This window comes from Lacerta agilis, chromosome 14 (genome assembly GCF_009819535.1).
Source record: "Lacerta agilis isolate rLacAgi1 chromosome 14, rLacAgi1.pri, whole genome shotgun sequence".
Lineage (NCBI taxonomy): Eukaryota > Metazoa > Chordata > Lepidosauria > Squamata > Lacertidae > Lacerta > Lacerta agilis.
Window position 1 is genome coordinate 12,818,281 of NC_046325.1, and position 19,013 is coordinate 12,837,293.

At 43.4% G+C, this 19,013-nt stretch overlaps 3 protein-coding genes across 3 annotated transcripts; all 3 read left to right on the forward strand.

Moving 5' to 3' along the window:
* Nucleotides 1-766: 766 nt before the first annotated feature.
* LOC117059334 (vomeronasal type-2 receptor 26-like) lies at nt 767-2,940 on the forward strand. Its single transcript, XM_033170975.1, has 2 exons — nt 767-851; nt 2,030-2,940. The coding sequence occupies exons 1-2, from the start codon at nt 773-775 to the stop codon at nt 2,938-2,940; spliced, it is 990 nt and encodes a 329-aa protein (XP_033026866.1). The 5' UTR covers nt 767-772.
* Nucleotides 2,941-13,185: 10,245 nt separating this feature from the next.
* On the forward strand, nt 13,186-14,767 carry LOC117057501 (vomeronasal type-2 receptor 26-like). Its single transcript, XM_033168349.1, has 2 exons — nt 13,186-13,264; nt 13,857-14,767. Exons 1-2 carry the CDS (start codon nt 13,186-13,188, stop codon nt 14,765-14,767), a joined length of 990 nt encoding a protein of 329 aa, XP_033024240.1.
* A 2,878-nt stretch (nt 14,768-17,645) lies between these two features.
* Nucleotides 17,646-18,593, forward strand: LOC117057502 (olfactory receptor 13G1-like). The gene has a single exon (XM_033168351.1). It carries the CDS (start codon nt 17,646-17,648, stop codon nt 18,591-18,593), a length of 948 nt encoding a protein of 315 aa, XP_033024242.1.
* The last annotated feature ends 420 nt before the right edge of the window (nt 18,594-19,013 follow it).

The window sequence follows — 19,013 nt, forward strand, 5'->3', positions numbered from 1 at the left end:
AATGTCTTTTTTACTCACATTTCAATTGATCCAACCCAAATTTGCAGAGAAATGGAGTGCTCCTTGTCAATCAGCACACGCAGCTTCGCACAGCAAGGGTAGCCGCTGGATCCTCAGTGCTCCGTCTCCCGCCCACTCGCTCTCGGCAGCTCTTATTAGGACTTACTGGGGACCTGGGGAGACATTTAGAGCAGCCGCTGGATCTCCATGCCCCCAGGATGCTCAACCTGGGGTTTTTGTGGGGTCCGCAGCGCAGTTGTGGGCACCCCTTTCCCTTGCCATGCTGGGGAACCTCAGAGCGAGATTTCCCCCAGGCTGATTGCAATGAAGCCCATCCGGAAGTCTCCTGGGATCTAGAGTTTAATTCCCACATAATGGTTGGTGAGAACTTCCTCAGAGAGCACTGTCAAGGTTGTGTCATCTGCAGAGAACATCCAAAATATGGATAACAACTATATTAAATATCTTTCATAACCAACAACCAGAACTTGCCTCTTCTTTGTCTCACTCATAATGGTTCTTCATTCCCTGCTCCTGCACACCTAAGAAGGAGAAGAAGCAGGCTCCTTATTTCAGCTGTCCTCTCCCTCCGGGAGGGAATCAGCATTGGATTATGAGGAATCAATCTATCCAGAAGGAGAAGGGTGGACATAGATGACAATATGATTTCAGTAGAGAAGCAAGCATATTACATTCAAAATCTCTTGCATGTCGTTACCATTAGATGCTGCCCATTTCCACCTGTGTTGAGAGGTGCTACCCTGGACAGAGCATGTTTGCCCAGCAGGGAAAGCAAATCTGTTGCTATGACTGTGTTCAGTGCCCTAAAGGGAGGATTTCAGTCCAGAAGGGTAAGTGAAGAAACCCAAGTCAACTGGAATTCCCATCTTCCTCTCCAATATAGACAATCATGTCTTAGTCTTATTATGTCTGCTTATTTTCTGTCATGGATGCCCAGCACATGTGTTTATGTTACTGATACATATTCTTCTTTAATCTCCCCTCCCCTTTGGACAGCCAGTCAAGAGTATACAGTATTGTGTGAAATTACGTCCACATGGGAGTAAGCACAATTGAAATCAACATGACATACATCTGTGTAGAAATGGTTAGGATTGCACTCCGTAGATTCCCTTTTGTCAGCATTGAACCTGCAACCAACAAATCTTCATCTTCAGTTATTAACAAATAGTGAATTATTTTCTCTATTGTATCCACTCAGTCTCAATCCTCAGGAACAGTTATTCATAAAAAATTGCGATGAGCAAATGTATAGGTTGTTTCATCCACGTCCAAGCTCCATTACGGATAGTGTAAAATAGAAACACTTGGGCTGCAAGCCTTGAAATGCAAAGGCTGGATACAGAGATAGACATGTTTAAGGGGGAAAGACGGAAATCAATCCATATACTCTAACCCTGACAAATAAATGTGAATAGATTGATTAGTACAGCTGAGGTGCTCAGAGAGGAACCATCACTTAGTTGAAAATTTAGGGTTTGGTTCATCAGCTCAGTAATATGTTTCGTATACAGCATAATAGACGGTATCAATAATATTAATAATTATTGCTTCCCATGAGCAAATGACAAGCTACATGGCTGTTACATCCACTCCCAAACTCATTTACGGAAGTGTAAAAAAGAAACACTTGGGCTGCAAGCCTTGAAATGCAAAGAGATGGGGATGGATGCAGAGATAGATATGTTTAAGGGGGAAAGACTGAAATCAATCAGTATACTCCAATCACGACAAATACATATAAAAGGATTGATTAGTACAGCTGAGATGCTCAGAGAGGAACCATCGCTCTGTTGAGAAAGTAGACTTTGGTTCATTAACTCAGTAATAAGTTCCGTGTACTGCATATTTGTTGTTGTTTAGTCATTCAGTCGTGTCCAACTCATTGTGACCCCATGGACCAGAGCATGCCAGGCACTCCTGTCTTCTAATACTGCATATTAGAAAGTACCAATATAATAATAATTGTGCCCTCAAGAAATGCTAAAAGCATGCTTCTCACTTTCAGATGCAGATCAGTGTGAGAAGTGCCCAGATGATCACTACCCAAATGCCTTTCAAGACCAATGTATTCCAAAAACAATCAGCTACCTATCCTGTGAAGAGCCCTTGGGGGCAATTCTGGCTTCCTTGGCTCTCCTGCTTTCCCTGGTCACAGTTGTTATGATGGGGACCTTCGCTCTGCACAGGAACACTCCCATTGTCAAAGCCAACAACTGGGGCATCACCTGCACCTTGCTCTCTTCTCTGCTTCTCTGCTTTCTCTGCTCCTTCTTATTCATTGGCAGGCCTACAAAGGTGACCTGTGTCCTGAGGCAAACCGTCTTTGGCCTCGTCTTCTCCATCGCTGTTGCTTCTGTGTTAGCCAAAACCCTGACTGTGGTTTTGGCATTCATGGTGACCAAGCCTGGCAACAGCCTGAGGAAATGGCTTGGGAAGAGGCTGGCAGGATCCCTGATCACCTTCTGCTCTCTCATTCAAGCTGGCATCTGTCTTGGGTGGCTGGCATCCTCTCCCCCATTCCCAGAGTTTGACCTGCACTCCCAGGATGGGCAAATCATAGTGCAGTGCAATGAAGGCTCAGACATCATGTTCCACCTGATTCTGGGCTACATGGGTCTTTTGGCCATTGTCAGCTTCTCTGTGGCTTTCTTTGCCAGGAAGTTGCCTGACACTTTCAATGAAGCCAAGCTGATTACCTTCAGCATGCTGGTCTTCTGCAGTGTTTGGCTGTCCTTTGTCCCCACTTACCTGAGCACCAAAGGGAAATACATGGTGGCTGTGGAGATCTTCTCCATCTTGGCCTCTACTGCTGGATTATTGGGTTGCATCTTCCTCCCCAAAATCTTCATCATTATACTTAGGCCTGAGATGAACAGCAAAGAGAGATTAGTAAGGAAGAAGGAGGACCATAGTTGAGAAGGTGAAAGAGATGCTGTTAGTCAGGGCCCTTATGTTGTCACAATGAGAAGTTATTTCCTTTATTTTTATATTCCCTCTTCTATGCCATCCAAGGAGAACATAACTCTCCCTCTCTTGCTATTGTTTTCTCAACAACTTTGTGAAGAAGCTTAGATTGAGAGGTGGCATCTGACCCATGGCTGAATGGGGATTTGAAGCCTAGTTTCCCAGGGCCTAGGACATGGGTAGGCAAACTAAGGCCTGGTGCCCGGATGCGGCCTTATCGCCTTCTAAATCCGGCAAGCGGATGGTCCGGGAATCAGCGTGTTTTTCCATGAGTAGAATTATTTGTGGGGGCATGGCGTCAAGCATGGGCGGGGCTACAGCCATGATGGCACCCCACAGGATCATGCTTCTGGGGGCAGTGCGCTCCCCCCCACTCCTCTTCCTCTGCCAGTGGTTGGAGGAGGTGGCAAGTGAAGTGTTTATGGTTAAGGCAGCCACTTCCCGTAATGCAGTGGTGGTCACAACCAAGTACATGTTGGCCACAAACTGAGAAGATACGGCATCATTCATGGTGGCATAGCAGACAGCTGAGGCCTGAATCACACCAAGATAGGACACAATGAGGAGGGGGAAGGAGAGTGGAATGGTGAAGCAAAGAAGGCCTGGCAGAACAGCCAAGGAAGAAGGAGGACCATAGTTGAGAAGGTGAAAGAGATGCTGTTAGTCAGGGACCTTATGTTGTGGCAAGGAGATGTTATTTCCATTTTTTATATATTCTTCTGTGCCATCCAAGGACTCTCACTCTCTCGCTATTGTCTTCTCAAAAACTGTGTGAAAAATCTTAGATTGAGCGATGGCATCTGACCCATGGCTGAATGGGGATTTGAACACTAGTTTCCAAGGGCCTGGGACATGGGTAGACAAACTAAGGCCTGGGGCCCAGATCCAGTCCAATTGCCTTCTAAATCCTGCAAGCGGACAGTCCGGGAATCAGCGTGTTTTTACATGAGTAGAATGTGTGCTTTTATTTAAAATGCATCTCTGGGTTATTTGTGGGGGCATGGCATCAAGCATGGGTGTGGCTACAGCCACGATGGCACCCCACGGGATCATGCTTTGGGGGCAGTGTGCTCCCCCCACACTCCTCTTCCTCTGCCAGTGGTTGGAGGAGGTGGCAAGTGAAGTGTGTATGGTTCCGGCAGCCACTTCCCGTAATGCAGTGGTGGTCGCAGCCAAGTACGTGGTGGCCACAAACTGAGGAGATACGGCATCGTTGGTGGTGGCATAGCAGACAGCTGAGGCCTGAATCACACCAAGATAGGACACAATGAAGAGGAGAGCAGAATGGTGAAGCAAGGAAGGCCTGGCAGAACAGCCAAGATTTATAGTTCAGTTTGGACCCTTGTTCTCTGCTCTTATGAGCTCTCTGGTATGTTAGAGGGGGAGGTTTGCAAGAGAAATTCTTACTCTCCCTATTTGCAGAGTTGGAACAACAGGGATTGCTCCAAGCACATTAAAATCTGGTTTCATTAGCAACTGTCCTCATCCAGCTTTAAACAAATATTCACCATAAATATACTGAGGCTGGAATAAATCCAGGCGCCATTCAGAGTGCTGGTTTTGACCTGTAAAGCCTAAAATGGCTCAGGAATGCAGAACCTCAAGGACCTCCTCTTCTTCCTGGATCCAATCCAGACCCTGTGATTATCATCCGAGGCCCTTTTTGTGTGCCTCCTTCACAATAGCTCCAGAGAGTGGTAACACAAAAGTGGGCCTTTTCTTTTTTCTTTTTTTAAATATATATATTAAATTTTATAAAACAACAATCCATAAAAGCACACAAATACAAAACAATATAACCATAAAACAAACAAATACAAATCAATACAAACATAAAAAAGAAAAACAAACCTACAATAAAAACAAAAAACTTATTACCATCACTCATTTCTATCCTTTACATTGTATCTTGATTTCCTCTCATCTCCACTTCCTGCGTTCCTTGTCAATCACCTTTAGTAATTTCTTACCATCTTAAAAAATCTTATTTTACTATAAAAAATCATTAATCTTAACTAATATCATAACTCATTCTCTCATACAGCATATACACTTAACCAAACTCTACATCTACAGTTTTACCTTTTCTTCCAAATTATATCTAATTGTCAATCATACAATAATTTTTTTAATACAATTTAAATTTCTTCCATTCTTCTTCCACCGCGTCGTCCCTCTGGTCATGAGGGTTCCCGGTCATCTCAGCGAGCTGCACACCACCCCAATCTCCCAGCACTGTGAGATTCTAGGGATTCAGGTGTGTTTCCTTTGGAATGAGTAGCCGTGTTGGTCTGCCATAGTCGAAACAAAATAGAAAATTTTCTATTTCCTTTGGAATGAGTTACAGCAGAAACTGTGCTATTTTTACACACATATACAACCTGGAAGGGTTCAGAGCATCAGAAGGCCTTGTTTCTCTCATAGCTGCACCCTTGGATTCAAACAGAAATCAAGCACCACTCTGCCTCTCTGGCTTCCCAGTATGCAACTTTGCTTCCAGTCTCTAGGTCACATAACTCCCAACTCTGTGTTTGTCTTTCTAACTACCCTAGAGCTGAGAGAGGGAGGCCCACACCTTTGCTGTCTCAAACAGAGCCACTCCCTTTGTTTCCTTAATGGCTCATTACCTAATTTGGCCATTCAAAAAATATGAATCCTTGCTTCAATTTTAACTCTTGCTGGACCTAGGAATTGGGAAGGAGAAGTGTCTCAGCCTACAGACTACCTCCTCAAACTCATGAAATGTAAATAGGTCAAAGGTCCCAGGGCAGTAGTATCCATGGAATAGATCTTTTCTTCACTATGCTGTCTCCTGAAGTTGTTGGAATGCAACACCCTTCATCCCTAGTAAGCATGGGCAGTGAATAAAGGTGATGGGAGTTGCGATCCAATACTATCGGGGGACCCAATGAAGAGTTTGGATTTGCTATCCCGCTTTATCACTACCCGAAGGAGTCTCAAAGCGGCTAACAATCTCCTTTCCCTTCCTCCCCCACAACAAACACTCTGTGAGGTGAGTGGGGCTAAGAGACTTCAGAGAAGTGTGACTAGCCCAAGGTCACCCAGCAGCTGCATGTGGAGGAGTGGAGACGCGAACCCGGTTCCCCAGATTACGAGTCTACCACTCTTAACCACTACACCACACTGGCTCTCTATCTTTAAACTAGCTTTAGGCTTGTGGGGGGGGGGGAGACAAGAATCTCATGTGGGACAGCATCTGATGGAGTTAGAGGAATGACAGGGTTACCTGGGATGCTGTTATGAGGGAGAGCTTAACCATATGGCTTAGAGTAGATGGCTCCTGCTCACTAGCAGAGCTCAGATTAGATACATAAAGGATAAAGTTTTTAAAAGCCTACATTGCATGGGAGAAACATCCCCTTGATACACCATGGAGCATGATTGACAGCAATGGGAGAGAAGGGCTGATGGTCTGGAACAGAAGAAGGGATATGTACATCTACAAGCCTCTTTCTTTAACCTGCACAAGTCTCAAATTGTATCAGTTCAGAAGGATATATCATACGTGAGAGGCACTGCTTCGCAAAGGCTATAGTGGGATCACACTGACATAGCACTTTCCTTATTCTGAGACTTGAGGACTTGAGCAAAACAGATCCCCCACCCTGTAATTTTTATAATTATTGATCAGAATCACTACTACCAAATATCCCAGGGGAAATCAGACGCCAGGCACAATAACAGCCACATAAACAGCCCTTTCCAAATGTGATGATGCTGTGTTGTAGTCTATATAGGTGTCTGTCCTATCAACCTACATGAATACAGTTAGGGAGGTGGATTTGAGGCTGGTGCATGCCACCCTGCAGCCAAGATTCCCTATAACTTTAGCCAAGACTGAAATGCTGTTCGTAATTAAATGTAAACATGATGGCCTCCAGCTGCAGTTCAACCCAAGACTTTTTTGCGCTCCACCTGCTTTTCCTGCTGTTGCTGCTGCATTGTTCTTCTAGCAAGAGTTTGTCCTCCTCCTCCTCATGCAGATTGAGACCAACAATTCAAACAACTTCATATGGTCTTCCGGCAGACATGATCATTGGTGAATTTGTATCCGTTACACAAGCAAACTTCAGAATGCAGAAATTAACAGAGGACCCCCATTCCCCTTCATTTTCTGCCTAGTAAGTAGTTACGTATTTATTGGGAATCATCTACTGGGCCCACTGATCATTCCTGAGTTTATGAAATAAACAACTGCATTAGCTTCTGTCTTTGCTTCTCCTGTAATCCTTCTAGGATACATTCAGACTTAGGTCCCACCACTTGAGTTAGCAGAAATAAAGCCATTATCAGTCTTCAGTGCCACATGGGACTAATCAAATTCCTTTGCACCAGAGTGGTGTTGTTGTTGTTTAATCGTTTAGTCCTGTCCATCACTTTGTGACCCCATGGACCAGAGCACACCAGGCACTCTTGTCTTCAATGCCTCCCGCAGTTTGGTCAGACTCATGTTGGTAGCTTCGAGAACACTGTCCCACCATCTCGTCCTCTGTCATCCCCTTCTCCTTGTGGCCTCAATCTTTCCCAACATCAGGGTCTTTTCCAGGGAGTCTTCTCTTCTCATGAGGTGGCCAAAGTACTGGAGACTCAGCTTCAGGATTTTTCCTTCCAGGGAGCACTTAGGGATGATTTTCTTAAGTATGGATAGGTTTGATCTTCTTGCAGTCCATGGGACTCCCAAGAGTCTCCTCTAGCACCATAATTCAAAAGCATCAATTCTTCAGCGATCAGCCTTCTTTATGGTCCAGGTCTCACTTCCATACATCACTACTGCCACTGTGTTAAACAGCTTAAAACAGATCCGCATGAAAGAGAGTTCCATCAAGGCCAATGGAATGTGGGATGTTTCTTCACCAATACTTGGGATCAAGAACAATTTTCATTAACACAAGTTTTCATGGAAGAAAACAATTTCCAGTGGAAGCTTTTGTGATCACAACTTGTAATCCTGTGTGTGATTACTGGGGAAGCAAATCCAGTTGAATAAAAAAAAAAAGAGGAAGGTTTTGTTTCTAAATTTCATTTTATATATATATAAAGCATGCAACTGCATCAGGGCTACAGGTAGCACTTTCCATCTGGCAGGAGGGCAGTGCTAAGCTGTTTTCCACAAATGATTCATCATCTTCCACTAGGACAAGTCTGAGCCTGGGTGACACAGACCTTGCGTTTCCCAGAAACAATGCGCTCTTGTCCGTTGCTAATGGCTTGGGCTTGCATCAAAGGAGAAATTTAAAAGACCAACCATGCAAAAGGCAGTGCGGGGGAAAGGCAGTAAAGAAAGAAAGGGAGAGAATGTGAAAGAACATCCCACTCCATCTCTCTCTCATCTTTCTCCCTTATTTAGGCTCAAATATAAAGGCTGCTAAAAAAAAAAAAAAAGGCCTTTTGGCCCACAGGTTAGACCACCTTTGTGTAATGTTCAGTTCTTCTCCGGGCTCAATTAAGAATACATTCCCATGAATACTTAATGTTTCAGAAATGGAAGGAAGGTGGTGGTCAAAGAAACTAAATGAGAAGTAGGCATGGACACTGTATATAAGAAAGAGGCATAGGGATTGTTGGGAACATACAATCAGCTTCACTCAGTATTATATTCCATTGTATTTGTGGTTTTGAACGTAGTTAAATGGGGACAGAATTAGAGCCTGACTGAACTTGGCATGTTAAGAACTTATGGTCCAGAGGATCCCAAATCCAAATCCACAAATTCATCCACAGTACAACATGGGATCTCTTGGAATCCACCATTCACATACATCTAATCAAATTCTATTAGGAGATTCTTGTAGTTTCATTATTTGGAATAAAATGTTCCTGTCCTATGGGTTGCAACGTTCAAGGTACATAGATTCACAAGTCAAAATGTAAATTGAAACACAGCTGTTTCTCTCTGCCAGTATTGCAGTCATTTCTGTGTCATTGCAGTATGATCCCGAAAAACTACCAGCATGTTCTTGCCTTCATCTTTGCAATGCAAGAGGTCAACAAGAATGGCAGATTCTTATCCAACATCACGCTGGGATCAACATTTTATGAGAATGCTTTTAATCCTTCGCGAACTTGTGGGAACACTCTTGCTCTTCTTTTCATGGGACAACGAAATCCCCCCAATTACCACTGTAATGGGGAAGAAAAATTAATTGCTGTCATTGGAGGGCTCACCTCCCAAAACTCCCTTCAGATGGCCATTATATTAAGCACCTACAAGATGCCACAGGTATGTGTGTAGATACATAGTGTAATGATTTCCAGGCAGCCATCCAAGCCCCGATCAGAATTAACAAGTCACAGACAGTTTTTATGGTTGGATTAATTTATTCAGTTAATCACAACAGGAAAAATGTGAACTAAAAGCCTTTCCCCTTGTACACTTCCATTCCAGTCTGACCTTTTCAGCTCTTCAGAGTAGCGGGGGGAGGGGGGGAATCTACGCTTTCCAAAGAAAGGACTGTCAGACCTCTGTCTATCTGATTATGGTTGCCTAGTAACCCACCACCACCACCACCACCACAATCTTAAACTCCCCATTCTTGCGAACTGCCTGTGCCTGCTCTATGTCTGTGAACTTTTGTTGGAGAAGAGGGACTGGGCCTGCTCCTTCCTGAAGACTGCCAAACTCAGATTATACGTGGGTAGCAGTGTTGGACTGCCCTAGTCGAAACAAAATAACAAATAAAAATAATTCCTTCCAGTAGCACCTTAGAGACCAACTAAATCTGTTATTTGTATGAGCTTTCGTGTGCATGCACACTTCTTCAGCTACTTCTCATACCAATAACAAACTTAGTTGGTCTCTAAGGTGCTACTGGAAGGAATTATTTTATTTTTTATTTTGCCAAATTCAGAGTCAGAATCTGTCTCTCCTCCCTCTCCTTTGTCGGACTCTTCTTCCTCACTTGACTTGGCCACGCATAGATACAGCCACAAACGCAGACATAAACAGGAAATCCCCAAAAGAGCATCCAGTTCAGTTTTCAATACAATTACATTAGGTTTTCTACACTAGGGTCCTAAATTAGACATTGTATGGATATAAGACTATGTTAAAGTCTCCTAGCTATGCGTTGCCTACATTGCCATCTCAAGAAGGGTTGGGATTTCTGCAGGGGGGGACATATAAACCCATAATACTAATACTCAAACATCTCATGCTTCAAAACCTTAGCATGCCACAAAGCATGTGATGATGGGAGCACCCAGCCTCCTGCTTAGAAACGTCTCCCAGAACCACCACAATTCAGAAGTATTGTTTCTTTGAACAAATAGATGATCTTTGGATTCTTAAAAATATAATGCCTTTCCCTTTAGCTCAGCTATGGCTCCTTGGATCCAGTGCTGGGAGACCAAAGGCGCTTCCCTTCCTTCTTCCAAATGGTCCCCAATGAAGAAGCTCAGTATGATGGCATTGTTTGGCTACTCAGGAAGTTTGGGTGGAACTGGATTGGCCTCCTTGTTTCAGATGATGACAGTGGAGAAACCTTCCTTCGTACTCTAAGACCAAGGCTTTTCCAAAATAATCTGTGCATTTCCTGGACACTGGTGATCCCACTAGTGACAAAATGGTTAAGTCATGAGCTACTTCAACAAAATTTGAGACCAATCATATTTGCTCTCACACAGAGGCAAATGAATGTGATTCTTGTCTACGGAGACAGTCAGTCTCTAGAGGGTTTGAGACTGATTTTAATTTCCTATGAGGTTTACTATACATACCCTCTGGAGAGGGTGTGGATTACAACAGCTCAATGGGATTTCACTGCAGTGCTGGATGGAGACACATTCCCTTCCATATCCTTCAATGGCACCTTGTCATTTACACTCCATTCAAATCCAGTTCCAGGGTTTCAGGACTTTCTAGAGACCATAAATCCATGGCAGCCAAATCTTTATTTCATCCAGGAATTCTGGGCCACTGCATTCCTCTGTTCATTTCCAGATCACAATCTAATTGGCAAAACTCAGGAACCCTGCACTGGGGAGGAGAAGCTGGAAAAACTCACTAGACCTGTGTTTGAAATGGAAATGTCCAGCCAGAGCTACACCATCTACAATGCCGTCCATGCTGTAGCACATGCTCTCCATAGCATGTATTCAACAAGAGCCAAACAGAAAGTACTGGGCGAGAGACGGAAGCAGCCAAAAGTTAATCCCTGGCAGGTACTGTCAACGACTTTCCTCAATGTTACAAGCACAGGTGTTATTACTACTGCTTCATATGTTTCACACTGAACCCTGCAATGGAGGAGAGGCCTTGGGGATTTTCCCTGTTGAGTTCTGTCATTGGGAGGGACTTTATCTCAGTTAAGAGCCACATGCTTTGGAAACTGCACATTCAAAGCTTGTTAAATGAATCCATCCCAGGATTCTCCTACGTGGGGCTGAACAAGGGGCAGGATTGTCCTCTGGTATCAGAACTGGGTTGAAACCTCAGGTGTATGCCATATAGCACTGTGACAATTGGGAGTAAAAAGTTCTGGGCTACTGAGACAAATGATTGGAGTCAGCACATGGCAGTTTCACATGTTAATGGGGGGATTTTGGGGGGAAGTACCCAGTATAATGTATATTATAAATTGTAGTAAGAATCCAAAGGTGCACTTTGCAAACGGGAGATAGAGAGCGTATTAGCTTCCAAGGATCATGGTTTTTTCCCCTCCTGCAATCTAGCTCCACTCCTTTCTGAAAAACATCCACTTCAACAACAGTGCAGGTGAAGAAATCTCTTTTGAAGAGAAGGGGCAGCACGCAGGTGGCTATGATCTTCTCAACTTGGTCACATTTCCCAATGCGTCCTTCCAGAGAGTCCGAGTGGGGAGGATGGACCCTCAGGCCCCCCCAGGAAAAGAGTTCTCAGTGGATGGAGGTGCCATTGCATGGAATCCCAAGTTCAAGCAGGTGGGTGGGACTTTTTTTGTTTTGTTTTGTTTTAATCATCATCCATTATCATCATTATCTTTTATGGGAAGATCAGGAGATCCAGGAAAGCAGAGATGGCTACAAAGGAGAAGTGTGAGGAGGCAAGCTCTGGTACTCACTGATGAAATACTATTTTGGTTACTTTGTTCAAATTTGGAGCTCAGGGTTAAGGAACAAGGTATTTCTGGGTCAGGAATTGGCAAGTGTTGTGCTCCAAAATGTTTTGTTGGCAGTAATCTTTGTTTGAGACTCCGTCCCACCATGCAGAGCCCAGGTAGAAAGGAAATCATCTACCACCTGAAGTGTGTGGTCACTCATATTGATGGATGGAGTGCCGGTGATATCCTGTCCCAGGATGTTGGTCTCCATTAGGCTGGTGGTGAGGCCAAACTCCCTGCAGGCTTGGCCATAATGTGTGGGGTGGAAGCATCCAAAAAGGCTAAGGAAAGGGCTTGTGCTCAAAAGGCTATAGAACTCCGTGCTGTCATATGCCTGAGGTAATTGATTGATGGATTAAATTAATGAATGAGTTTATATACTGCCATATAACTGGATGTCTCTGGGCATTTCACAGAATAAAGATATAAAACCACAAAATACCTAACGGATACATACATAATACATAAGAAAATTTAAAAACGCAATAGCCCCCCACAAAATACCCCACACATTTTAAGAGGGAATAGTTATGTCAATTTCTACAGCTATGGCAGTTATGAACAGTCTAAACAATTACAGCAGCGGGATTGTTCTGTTGTGCTGCTGTCAGTCTGTAACAGTATTTATCTAAGATAAAAATATGTGTAAGGTGTATTAGTAATGTAAGTAACACGTACCTGCATTATATATTTTAATCTGCAAGTTCAAGTACATTTGGTAAGAAGGAGAAGAAGCATCTGCTGCTGGCTCCTTATTTCAGCTCTTCTCTCCCTCCAGGAGGGAATCAGCATTCGGTTATGAGGAATTAATCCATCCAGAAGGAGAAGGTTGGCACTAGGTTCTCTTCGCCATTCAAAAATGTGCTGCGATGGCCAAATGGTTAGGTGACAGCACAAAGCATCTTTATCAGGGGGCCTGATGCTTGCCCAGGGAGCAAATGCTTGACAGCCATCCTTTAATTTCAATACTGTGACCTTTCTGCTTCTAAATGGACATAGATGACAATAAGATTTATTCCATTGAAAATCATTTCCTTGTCATTACCATTAGATGCTACCCATTTCCACCTGTGTTGAGAGCTGCCACCCTGGACAGAGTATGTTTGCCCAGCAGGGAAAGCAAATCTGTTGCTATGACTGTGTTCCGTGCCCTAAAGGGAGGGTTTCAGTCCAGAAGGGTAAGTGAAGAAACCTGAGTCAACTGGAATTCCCATCTTCCTCTCCAACATCGAAATACATGTCTTAGTCTTATTATGTCTGCTTACTTTCTGGCATACAACTAGCATTGAACCTGCTGCGAACAAATTTTCATCTTCTGTGATCAACAACTAGTGAACAATTTTCTCTATTGTATCCAAACTGTTTCAGTCCTTAGGAACAGTTATTTCTTGTCAAGTATAGATTTTCCCAGTGAGCAAATGACAGGCTACATGGCTGTTTCATCCACTCCCAAACTAAATTACGGAAAGTGTAAAATGAAAACACTTGGGCTCAAGCCTTGAAATACAAAGACATGGGGATGGATGAAGAGATAGATATGTTTAAGGGGGAAAGACTGAAATCAATCAGTATACTCTAACCCTGACAAATAAATATAATGGATTGATTAGTACAGCTGAAATGCTCAGAGAGGAACCATCACTTGGTTGAAAAAATAGGCTTTGGTTCATCAGATCAGTAATATGTTTCGTGTACAGCATAATATACGGTATCAATAATATTAATAATTGTTGCTTCAAGAAATGCTAAACGCATGCTTCTCACTTTCAGATGCAGATCAGTGTGAGAAGTGCCCAGATGATCACCACCCAAATGCCTTTCAGGACCAATGTATTCCGAAAAAAATAAGCTACCTATCCTATGAGGAGCCCTTGGGGGCAATTCTGGCTTCCTCGGCTCTCCTGCTTTCCCTGGTCACACTTGTTGTGATGGGGACCTTCGCTCTGCACTGGAACACTCCCATTGTCAAAGCCAACAACTGGGGCATCACCTGCACCTTGCTCTCTTCTCTGCTTCTCTGCTTTCTCTGCTCCTTCTTATTCATTGGCAGGCCTACAAAGGTGACCTGTGTCTTGAGGCAAACCGTCTTTGGCCTCGTCTTCTCCATCGCTGTTGCTTGTGTGTTAGCCAAAACCCTCACGGTGGTTTTGGCATTCATGGTGACCAAGCCTGGGAACAGCCTGAGGAAATGGCTTGGGAAGAGGCTGGCAGGATCCCTGATCACCTTCTGCTCTCTCATTCAAGCTGGCATCTGTCTTGGGTGGCTGGCATCCTCTCCCCCATTCCCAGAGTTTGACCTGCACTCCCAGGATGGGCAAATCATAGTGCAGTGCAATGAAGGCTCAGACATCATGTTCCACCTGATTCTGGGCTACATGGGTCTTTTGGCCATTGTCAGCTTCTCTGTGGCTTTCTTTGCCAGGAAGTTGCCTGAAACTTTCAATGAAGCCAAGCTGATTACCTTCAGCATGCTGGTCTTCTGCAGTGTTTGGCTGTCCTTTGTCCCCACTTATCTGAGCACCAAAGGGAAATACATGGTGGCTGTGGAGATCTTCTCCATCTTGGCCTCTACTGCTGGCTTATTGGGTTGCATCTTCCTCCCTAAAATCTACATCATTATACTTAGGCCTGAGATGAACAGTAAAGAGAGGTTAGTAAGGAAGAAGGAGGACCATAGCTGAAGAAGGTGAAAGATGGCATTAGCCAGGGACTTTATGTTTTGGCAAGGAGATGTTAAATTTCTTTTTATTTCCCTTCTTGCATCCCATCCAATGAGTTCATGGTGGGATAGACTGAGAGATGGTATTTGACTCATAGTTGAATGGGCATTTGAACTCAGTTTTCCTAGCTCATAGTACAAGACACTAATCACCACACTTTATGTTGAGACCATTTTGTTAATAATAATATATGGAAACAATAATATCAGTTAAAAAAATATAGAATGCAATGCCTAATAATAATAAATTTGACCCCTTTTCCTATGAGAAACCCAACTTTTAAAAATCAGAAAAAGATGGTGATATGCATAAATTGGATGGAAGTGGGTATGTTGACTTTGGACCAATCAATAGATGATGAAGATGAATTTTTAGCATGCTGTGTGTTATGAGATAAATATCAGCTATTGGATGTAAGCAAATAGTAACATCTACAGCTTCAACATTTGTTAGCAACTTTGTTTTGGCCAGCAGCATTTTCAGTTTCTGAGACACTTTTTTTAGAAACCCTTTCTCTCTCTCTCTCTCTCTCTGTGTGTGTGTGTGTGTGTGTGCGCGCATACACATACAAAAATACATACATACATACACACACACACACACACACACATACATACACACACAAAAATCAATTTGATATGCAGATATTAATATATAAATGAAATAAAGGAGGCTCCTATATTGCCTAAACAACTGGACAATGTTTAAACTTCTATTACAGGGGTGTCATTGCACCTTAAATGATGACTTGTTCAACAGGAAATAATATTTGATTTGTATTAACTAAAACAGCATTTTGTTTGAGATGTAATAAAGATAATGCTTCTTTAAAACACGTTTTTGCAATGTCCTATACTTTGTCGGTGGTTCGAATCTCCGCAACGGGGTGAGGTCCTGTTGCACAGTCCCAGCTCCAGCCAACCTAGCAGTTTGAAAGCACGTCAAGTGCAAGTAGATAAATAGGTACCACTCCGGCGGGAACGTAAATGGTTCGCCAGAAGCGGATTAGTCATGCTGGCCACATGACCTGGAAGCTGTACACTGGCTCCCTCGGCCAATAAAGCAAGATGATCACCGCAACCCCAGAGTCATCCGCAACTGGACCTAACGGTCAGGGGTCCCTATAGGCGTGCCTGGCGTGCTCTGTTCCATGGGTTCACAAAGAGTCGGACATGACTGAACGACTGAACAAATACTTGGGAGAAAGCAGTGGATTATATAAATATGACTGTACAGAAAAAGCTGAAGTTCTCAGAGGATTATACTCTTTAGAACTACATATCTACCATATGGAATTTGCAGTTGGACATTGTGAATGGATTCTCTATGCCCTTACTTTGGCCAGGGTTCAAATCCCCATGCAGCCATGCAGCTCACTGGGTGACTTTGGGCCACTATCTTGCAGCAAAACCTACCTTACAGGGTTGTTGTGAGGATAAAATAGAGAAGGTAGATAACCACATGTGCCACATTTGTGCTCCTCGGAGGAAATTTTGGATATACATGTAATACTAAATAAATAAATAATAACCCACACCATCCTCCTTGGGCCCATAGGTTCCCAGGCAATCAGAAGCAATGATCCTAATTATCCACAATGGCAGCCTTACATCCTTAGACTATTCCTAATTTTACTGCCTCTGAGGGTTTTGTCCCTATGGCACCAACACTGCACTTGAACCATTCACTCACTATTTATGTTTGCTGTTGGTTTCTCCACTTGATTCTTCCATTCTTCTCTGGCTTAGCAGAATGGGGTGGGGATCATCATCAATGAGATGAGTTTCATTTTGCCTCACATCTTCAGGTATATGGAGCGTTTGAATCCTGCTGCTGCGTCCAGGTGAGCTAATTTTAAACTTAGAGCAGGAGATTCTGGTGTGGATGTTTTCTTTATTATTAGGGGTAATGCTTTGTCTACATGATCAGCATATGTAATTCAAGCTGGCATGTGTTTTTACTCATAAGTAAGAGGAAGTAGGTGTCAAAGACCAGATACTGTTGACATGCTATAAAATAAGTTGATAGCCTTGGCCAGAGCTCAGAATCAGCTGTGGATCAATAGTGGTCCTAAACCAGGGTTTCCATAAGATAAGATAGATAAGATAAGATAAGATAAGATAAGATAAGATAAGATAAGATAAGATAAGATAAGATAAGATAAGATAAGATAATTTCTTGGGTCTCCAGCTGCTTATGTACTACAACTCCCACCCATCACTAGCTAGTCAGGGATAATGGGAACTTTAGTCCAAAAACAGCTGGAAACCCAAGTTTGGGAAACCCTGTCCTAGACTGTTACTTATGTGACACCCACCTCACCAACTTACTATGAGACATGTCTGGAGTGTAGGTTTCCACAGAACTTTTGGCAGGAAGGGGCAGGAAATATGCGGTCCTCCATGTGCTGTTGGACTTCATCTCCCATCGTTCCCAGCCAGTGTAGCCAATGATCAGCAATGATGGGAGTTGTAGTCCAGCAACACCTGGAGAGCCACAGGTTCCCCATCCCCGATTTACAGCCTAACAGGGTAGAGGATGTGGAGTGGCTGGAGGCTGCAAGAGACTGCTAAATTCACACCTCAAAGTCTTCTATTTGTCTTTGTCAGCAGCTTTTGACTGCCTTGCAACAGTTGACAGCCATGTAATTTTGTGTGACCTATTTCTTATTTCCTACTGATCCCACTGGAGATGTGTGAATATACTGAAAAATGTCCTGTTTATGAACATGGGGGTTCCAGATCACGGTCCATCCTCTATGAATTTGTCTTCATGAATTTGACCTGTGGTTAAGTCCCAATAAATTTATTCATCTGGACAAGTCAGCACTATCAGACACATGGAACTGAAGAACCAGTCAGCAGTTCAAGATTTTATTTTGGTCGGCTTATCCAGCTCCTCTGAACATCAGAAAATCATATTTTGGGGGTTCACTTTAATCTATGCAACTGCTTTGTCAACCAACTTCCTCTTCATCTTCACTTTAAGCACTTGCCGCAAGCTCCACACCCCCATGTATTTCCTGCTCATCCATTTGTCCATAGCAAACATGTTTTGTATCTCGGTGACAATTCCCAAGATGCTCCAGAATACTTTGGCCTCCAGGAAGACCATCTCATTTTCCGGCTGCATAGCCCAAGTTTACTTTTTCTTGTGGGCTCTGGGAACAGAGATATTGCTGCTTTCCTTTATGGCCTTTGATCGCTTCATCGCCATCTGCCATCCTTTGCAGTACACAGTCATCATGAGGAGGGAAGTATACATCGGGGTGGTGGCTGGAGTGTGGGTGGCGGGGATGATCAATTCTGCCATTCACACAGGGCTTGTGCTGCGCCTTTCCTTCTGCGACTCCAACGTCATCAACCACTTCTTCTGTGACTTGCCTCCTTTGCTGATGTTGTCTTGCTCAGACATCAGCCTCAATGAAACCATGGCTTATGTAGCTGATGCTGTCTTCTCCATGGGTAGCTGTTTGCTGACGTTAACATCATATTTGTTGATTCTGGCAACCATCTTTAGAATTCAATCTACTGAAGGGAAGAAGAAAGCCTTCTCCACTTGCTCTTCCCACCTCCTTGTTGTCAGCTTCTACTTTTCCACCATCATCTACACATACATCAGGCCTACCTCAACCTCATCCCAAGAAGAAAACAAGGTTATTGCTATCCTTTATTCAGTGGTAACTCCTGTGCTCAACCCTGTCATATATTCCTTGAGAAATAAAGACGTTAAAGAGGCACTGAAGAAGCTCACAGGTAGATCCCTACTGAGAGTTAGTGTTGGATAGTGGTTTGTCTTCATGAATTTGGCCTGTGGTTAAGTCCCAATAAATTTATTCATCTGCACAAGTCAGCACTATCAGACACATGGAACTGAAGAACCAGTCAGCAGTTCAAGATTTTATTTTGGTCGACTTATCCAGCTCCTCTAAACATCAGAAAATCATTTGAGTGCTGGACTTTGATTGAGAGAGACTTGGCTTTAAAGCCTCACTCAGCCACTGAGTGTTTTCTCTCTTCTATAAACCTATCACATTGGATAAGGTGGTGAGAGTCATGTACATTGCCTGAAGCAGCTTGTAGTTAAAAAAAAAAAAGTAATACCTAAATAGATAGAATCACAGAATCATAAAGTTGGACCTGGGATCTTTGGTATGGAAAGCCTATGCTCTATCCCTGACCCACAGCCCTTCCTGATACTAATTGGA